This window comes from Cervus elaphus, chromosome 23, assembly GCF_910594005.1.
Source record: "Cervus elaphus chromosome 23, mCerEla1.1, whole genome shotgun sequence".
NCBI lineage: Eukaryota > Metazoa > Chordata > Mammalia > Artiodactyla > Cervidae > Cervus > Cervus elaphus.
Window position 1 is genome coordinate 53536301 of NC_057837.1, and position 6988 is coordinate 53543288.

The window sequence follows — 6988 nt, forward strand, 5'->3', positions numbered from 1 at the left end:
CATTTCTGAAAATGGAGCTCCTCTCCCCACAGAAGACATGCACACAATGTCTGACCCACGTGCAGAAAAAGCCCCCTGCTGCTCCAAGGACCCAGAAGCAGAGGCTGGGGCACCCCTCCCCACTGCTGTACCAGGGGATGAGGGACTTCTGAGTGATGGGCAACTGGGGGTCCCCATACCTGCAGGCCTAGTGCCTCCTCCTCAACCCCTCAACCCCTACTGCCCCAGGGCCCCCCACCCTCTCAGCTTCCACTCTCAGCTCACCTCAGATGTGACAGGCTAGGTGGGGAGCCAGAGGCCCCCAGCACAGACTCAGGAGAGCAGAGGTCAGACTGAGAAGGGCTCAGAGCCCCAGACCAGCCATTCACTGGGGGGGTGAGCAGGGACCCCAGAATCATGGTTGGTCTCAAGGAGGCCAGGGCCAGGGTGGGAAACTGCCAGGGAGGCGCCCCTGGTTCTGACACCACTGTGCCTCCAGCAGCTTGAGGGGAGACCTGCTTAGAAACCTCAAGTCTGGAGCAAGTTTGGGGTGGCATTCAGTGACCCACAGAACTGGGGCAAAGAGGAGGAGGGGCCTGAGGGTGGGAATGCCCACCACAGGCCCAGGTCACAGGCCCAGAGGGACCACAAGTCCAGAAAAGGGAGCAGGCCTGCCAGGGTGGGGTGATGGCCTCGAAACCCTGCAGGCCACAGGCCACCAGGCCTCCCTGAGCTGGCAGCTCACAGACCCTTCGACCCAGACGTCTACCCGAGGAACGACCGGGGCAGGCACTAGGTACTGTCACGAGAGCAACATCACGGCAAAAGTACAACCAGAGACTGCCCAGCCGTCCACACGCCAGACTGTCAGGTGTGTCCAGCAGAGAAAGAAAAGCACAGAGTCAGCCGGGAAAGAGACGTGAAGCAGAGCAACACGCAGGTCTCACCACCTGGGCAGGGTCCTGGGAGCCCCACTGGTGACAGTGGGCCTCTCCGGGAGGGACTATCTGCAGCCTTCCCCACTTGGGAGGCTTTTCACATGCACATGTTCTTTTAACAACACAAAAGAGGCTGCGTCGTGTGTGGGCCACAGATTCTATACACATGTGAAGGCCCACAGAACCCCCGACCCCCACACCCAGCCAGGGACCTAAACAGACTCTCTCAGACACAGGTACAGAGATCAGCACAGAAAGCCCACACACAGAGACACGCACACACATGCACACTCACAAGGTCAGACATGAGACCCACCGAGATACACACACATACAGGAAAGGGTGCCAAGGCCCACGGGGACCCACAGACAGAGACACAGATGTGCTCACAGGAGCCCGCGGGCCCACCCATGCCAGGAGGCCCCTGCAACGCACACCTCCCGACACATGCCCACTCGTGCACACACACCCCAGGGCCGCCCACTGGGGAGTCCAATCAGATAAGTCAGCCCCACAGTGATCCTGTGAATGAGAGCGCTGCCTCGGCTCCCCTACCCAGGGCTCCACAAAAGCCAGCCGGACTGCCTTCCTCCCCACTCCTTCCCCTCCTCCCCTCTCCCCTCCTCCCTCCCTCCCTCTCTCACTGATGCAGCAGCGCTGCCAACAGGCTAGAGACCTTGCGGGAAGCCAGTTCCTGCTGAGGCTGCCAGTGAGCAGGTCCTGAAAACTCCCCAGGTGGTTAAGGACGGTCTGGGACCCTGACTGGCGTCCATCGATGGAAGCCACACCTCCCCCCTCCACCCTTGACACTGCCTGAGCTGGCCACCACCAGTGCCCACCAAGGACACCAACTTCCAGCCACGTGTCTCTGAACAGGTCAGTGACAAAATGTGCAAGTCACACGGGAGGGTCTACAGTGTGACTGGGAGGGCACCGCTCCAAGGGGGCCAGGGGTATACTGGGAGGTGCATTATCCAAAGGCCTGCCTTGACTTAATATAGCTTGTGCTTTGGGGTATGGCTGGGACAGGGGCTGGGGTGGAGGGCAGACCCAAGCCCTCCCTTCTGAGGGATGTGGTCAGCAGGGGCCTGGGTGGGGGCAGATCAGAGACCACCCTTCCCAGAAGGGTTGTCAGCAGCTGCTTTCTGCAACAGGGAAGGGGCTTGGGGAGGGAGCTTGATCAGTTAGAAGTGCTGCCCAGGAGGAGGCACCCCTAGCACCCGTCCAGGCTCTCTGAGGCCATTGGACAGGGTGGAGAGAAACCCCATCGACCTGGCAAAGGGGCCACAGGCTCGGCCAGAAAACCTGAGGCACATGTTGTTCTCAGCTGACAGTCGGGTCCCAGAGATTCTGGTTCTTTCTTTCTCAAGATCCAGCCCAAGGAGGCCGCTGCCCAGAACCCCAGCTTGGAAGCACCTCCCACCTTCCAGGGCACAAACCATTACAGCCTTGCCCCACGATGGAGGCCACCGGGCTGGAGGGCCTGGAAAGCACAGGCTCCCCCTGCCCAGATAGCACAGGCACCAGCCTCTCATGGGACAATGGTACCAGACACAATGTCACCTTCCCCGAGCCGCTGCCTGCCCTCTATGTGCTGCTGCCGGTGGTATACTCTGTCATCTGTGCCGTGGGGCTGGTGGGCAATGCAGCCGTCATCTGTGTGATCCTGAGGGCGCCCAAGATGAAGACAGTGACCCACGTGTTCATCTTGAACCTGGCCATCGCCGACGGGCTCTTCACGCTGGTGCTGCCCACCAATATTGCTGAGCACCTGCTGCAGCGCTGGCCCTTTGGGGAGGTGCTCTGCAAGCTGGTGCTGGCCATTGACCACTGCAACATCTTCTCCAGCGTCTACTTCCTGGCCGCCATGAGTATAGACCGCTACCTGGTGGTTCTGGCCACGGCACGCTCCCGCCGCATGCCCCGGCGCACAGTCCGCAGGGCGAAGGTCGCCAGCCTGTGTGTCTGGCTGGGTGTCACGGTCGCAGTGCTGCCCTTCCTCACCTTCGCAGGCGTGTACAACAATGAGCTGCAGGTCACGAGCTGTGGGCTGAGTTTCCCACGGCCCGAGAGGGCCTGGTTCCAGGCGAGCCGCATCTACACGCTGGTGCTGGGCTTCGTGGTGCCCATGTGCACCCTCTGCGTGCTCTACGCAGACCTGCTGCGGAGGCTACGGGCCCTGCGGCTCCACTCCGGGGCCAAGGCTCTGGGCAAGGCCAAGCGGAAGGTTAGCCTCCTGGTCCTGGCTGTGCTGGCCGTGGGCCTGCTCTGCTGGACACCCTTCCACCTGGCCTCAGTTGTGGCCCTGACCACAGACCTGCCCCAGACGCCGCTGGTCATCATCGTCTCCTATGTGGTCACCAGCCTCAGCTACACCAGCTCCTGCCTCAACCCCTTCCTCTATGCCTTCCTGGATCACAGCTTCCGGAAGAGCCTCCGCACCGCATTTCGGTGCCAGGGGGCATAAGCGCCCCACCTCATGGCCTGCAGACAGTAGAAAGGTTCCGTGCCTTTCAAGGACCATTCCACTGTTCACCTCCCATCACTATTTCCTCCAGACAGAGAGAGTAACACCCATGAAGGCTGGCCACTGAGCCTGCAGAGATGGCCATGGACCTTCTAGACCTGTGACTTTGCCTCCTGGACAGCCCCTGGGCAGTCAACTGTAGGGATTCCGGTCTGACCGAAACCCTCCCCCTACCCTGCCTACCCCAGGAGATGATCCTGGCACAACAGATATCCTGGGGGACACCTCGGGCAACAAAGCCAGGTTGTTGTTCAATTGCTCAGTCGTGTCCAACTCTTTGAGACCCCATGGACTGCAGCATGTCAGGCTTCCCTGTCCTTCACCATCTCCCGGAGCTTGCTCAAACTCATGTCCATTGAGTCGGTGATGCCATCCAACCAGCTCATCCTCTGTCATCCCCTTCTCCTCCTGCCTTGAATCTTTCCTAGCGTCAGGGTCTTTTCTAAAGCCAGGGGTTGCTGCAGAAGCCAAAGACACACATCAAAGGAGGCCACGAAGCTCTCACAGCCCAAAACCCAAGTGACATTCCACCATGAGGCCTGTGCTGCATCCCTTTCTGGCTTCCAGATCAAGGTTCAGGGCCCCCCAAGCACCCCATGCCCCTTGTGCTTTTCGCACCATTGACTGTGACCCCCTCTTGTCCTGCTATGGGACCCAAGGCTCTTCTGCCAGGACTTCTGGACCCCACCAATAACAGGGGGCATCTGTAACCTAGAAGGGCTGGGACCTGGACTCTCCTCTCTGACGTGTGGCCTGAGGGCCAGACTTGTGCTGAGTCTGGGGATGGAGTGGAACACTGATGGACTGGTTGCTCAGAGACCATTTCTGCCACTGGGGAGGGGGACAAGGGCAGGTCTCTGAAGACAGCCTTGGTGGGCCTTGGCCAAGCCCCCCACTCTTGGCCTCAAAGCCCCCAGGTGCTCCCATGCCTGGGGCTCCAACTTTACCATTCCGTGAGTTGCCTGCCTGGAACCCAGTAACCTGGGCTGTTGGAGGGCCTCAGGTTGGCTTTGGTCCTTGGGACATGGCTCTGGCCAGTCTGTCCAGCTGGCAAGCAGGACCCACCTTTCAACACCCCATGAGGCAGCTACCAGGGTGTGTACCCACCTCCCCCAACCCAGGCACATGGAACAGCTCAGGCACACCACCCCCCACCAGCCTGAAACAGGTCAGCGGCTACCTCCATCCTCTCATCTTCCCGACCACATCATATTAGCAAGCTACTGCTTGATGACAAAATTTCCCCCCAAATTAGTAGCTCAGAGCAACTCTGCTTGCTCACAAAGAATGTGGGTCAGGACCCCCAGGGCAGCTCTCAGCTGGTTCCAGTTCAAGGTCTCTCCTGGGATTTCAGGCAGGACTTCAGCTGAGGACCCAGTCATCAGAAGGCTGAACTGCGGCTGGAGAAGCCGCTTCCTCACAGGCCACTGGCAAGAGGCCTCACTTTCTGGCCAGGTGGACTGTCCACAGGTAGCTCGGGCATCTCCCAAACATGGCACCAGGTGGGTCTCCAGGGCAGCATCGGAAAGACAGCCAGGGGGAACCTCCACACCATCAAGGCCTATCTAGGAAGCCACTCCGCTACTTTCTGCTCCTTAGAAGCGAGTCCGCAAGTCCCCCCCGACACACACTCGGGGCTGTGACCTTCTCCAGCCTCTCCAGGAAGAACCAGCTGTTCTCCAGGAAGACCGGCTTCCTCACAGCGTCGCAGTCACACCTCTCCAAGCAGCAGCCGTAATTACCTCGTTTGCGCTCATCCTGCGCCCGGTGAGCTCCTTGAGAGGAGAACTGAGACTCCCACACCCGAGCTGAGACCCCAGCGGCGCAGCAAGGTGTAAATGCGCTCGGCGGGAACGCGGAGGGCGGGGGCGGGCTGTAAATGCGCTCGGCGGGAACGCGGAGGGCGGGGGCGGGCCGTGTCTGCGGGAAGCCGGGGGCGGGGGGGACACGGTGAGGGGGAACACTGGGGAGGGGTGCCGCGCGAGAGTCCCCAGCAGAACATCTCAGCACTGGGGTGGGGGGGGGAGGCAACCAAGCCTCCTCAGCGGACCCCACACTCTTAGTTCCCCGAGGTGGCCCCCCCACTCCTACAGCCGAGGCGGGCAGATCGGGCCGGCCAGGCGGTCCACAGGCCCCGCCCAGCCGATGGGAGGGAGGGTCTTCACGCCAGACACCAAGCGTGGGGGAGCCAACCAAGATAGAGGGAGGGGAGAGTGAATTACAGACCCCTGGGGAAAATGCCGCCCCCCTCCACGGTGAAGCTAGAGACAGGCTGGGGAGCGGGGAGAGGGTGTCCCCACGCTCTGGGCTCCTGGTCCCATAGAGAACTGGTCCTCTCCTCCAGCCCCCAGACGCCCCCCACACACCCCCACTGCTGGGACCCGGCACAGCACCGCCCGGCAGGGCCCGTGGGTGGAGTCTCCGCGGGCCACAGCGCCCCTGGTGGTCAAAGTCCGGAGCGCCAGGTGAGCCCGCCGCTTCCCGCGTCCAGCCCATCAGCTGACCCTTCCCCAGTCCCGCCTTCTCCGACAACCCCGTGAGGAGGATTGCGGTCCCTTCTGCGCAGGCAAGGAAACCGAGGCTCGCAGAAGACGGGGGGCTGACCGTGCCCAGCTGGTGGGGGCGGGGCAGGGACCGGGCGGAGGTGCGGATGCAGACTGGGGGAGGTTGGGAACGGGGGTGGGACTGGAGGAAGGCGGGGGAACCGAGGTGAGGTCGGGGTGCAGGTGGGGAGAGAGAGCGAGCCAGAACCCCCCCCTCCCCTTCCGAGGTCCCTTGGGCTCCTGGCCGGCCCCTCAGCGCCCCCAGGACTGGGACGTGGCGTGGGCCTAGTAGGCAAGATCAGCGCAGCTTCCAGGAGCCCACCCGGAGCCGCCCTCTGCCGCGACCTAAGTGCCCCCTCGCTAACGCCCACCGAGTAGCTCCTCCCTTCTAAACTTTACTTTGTTGCTAAAATCTTGTGTTAACCGCAATTTGCGTGTCATTAAAACATACGTAAAACCGGACATTGGCCCCTCTGCCTGTGTCCAAGCACTGCCATCCGGCCCTGTCTCTGACAGGGTTTTCTGCCCAAGGGTCAGCCCGCGTGGAACTGGGCCATTGCAGGGACCAGGAGGATCTCTGAATCTCAGGGCCACCAAAGGAGCAGTGCTGTCCGTCTGTCATCAAACTACCTTGGAGCCACCTGAGGAAAGGGGAAGGGGCGAGAGTGAGGTGGGGGTCTGCTAAGACTAAATGCAGGTGAAGAGAACCCGGCGCCCTGTGGGGAACCACCCACCAACTCAATCCACAGGAACCGCACTGGCTGCAGGGGCACAGAGTCAGTGCTTGTTTGGGGAGAAACTCTGTGCTGAAGCAAAGGAGACAGGTCCCAGCACATCATGAATTATTCAACCACTTCCCAGAGTGGAGGCCTCCCAGGAAGACCGTTGTCACACACAGAGCCTGGGCAGGTGAAGAGCAGGTTGGCATCCCATGCCCCAACCCCAGAAAAGCCACTCCCAAACCCCCCCGCAGGGTCAGAAACACCTTGTGGGCAGAGTGC

At 61.3% G+C, this 6988-nt stretch overlaps 1 protein-coding gene across 1 annotated transcript; it reads left to right on the forward strand.

Annotated features, from left to right (window-relative positions):
- Positions 1-2256: 2256 nt before the first annotated feature.
- On the forward strand, positions 2257-3384 carry NPBWR2 (neuropeptides B and W receptor 2). Its single transcript, XM_043884736.1, has one exon. It carries the CDS (start codon positions 2377-2379, stop codon positions 3382-3384), a length of 1008 nt encoding a protein of 335 aa, XP_043740671.1. The 5' UTR covers positions 2257-2376.
- The last annotated feature ends 3604 nt before the right edge of the window (positions 3385-6988 follow it).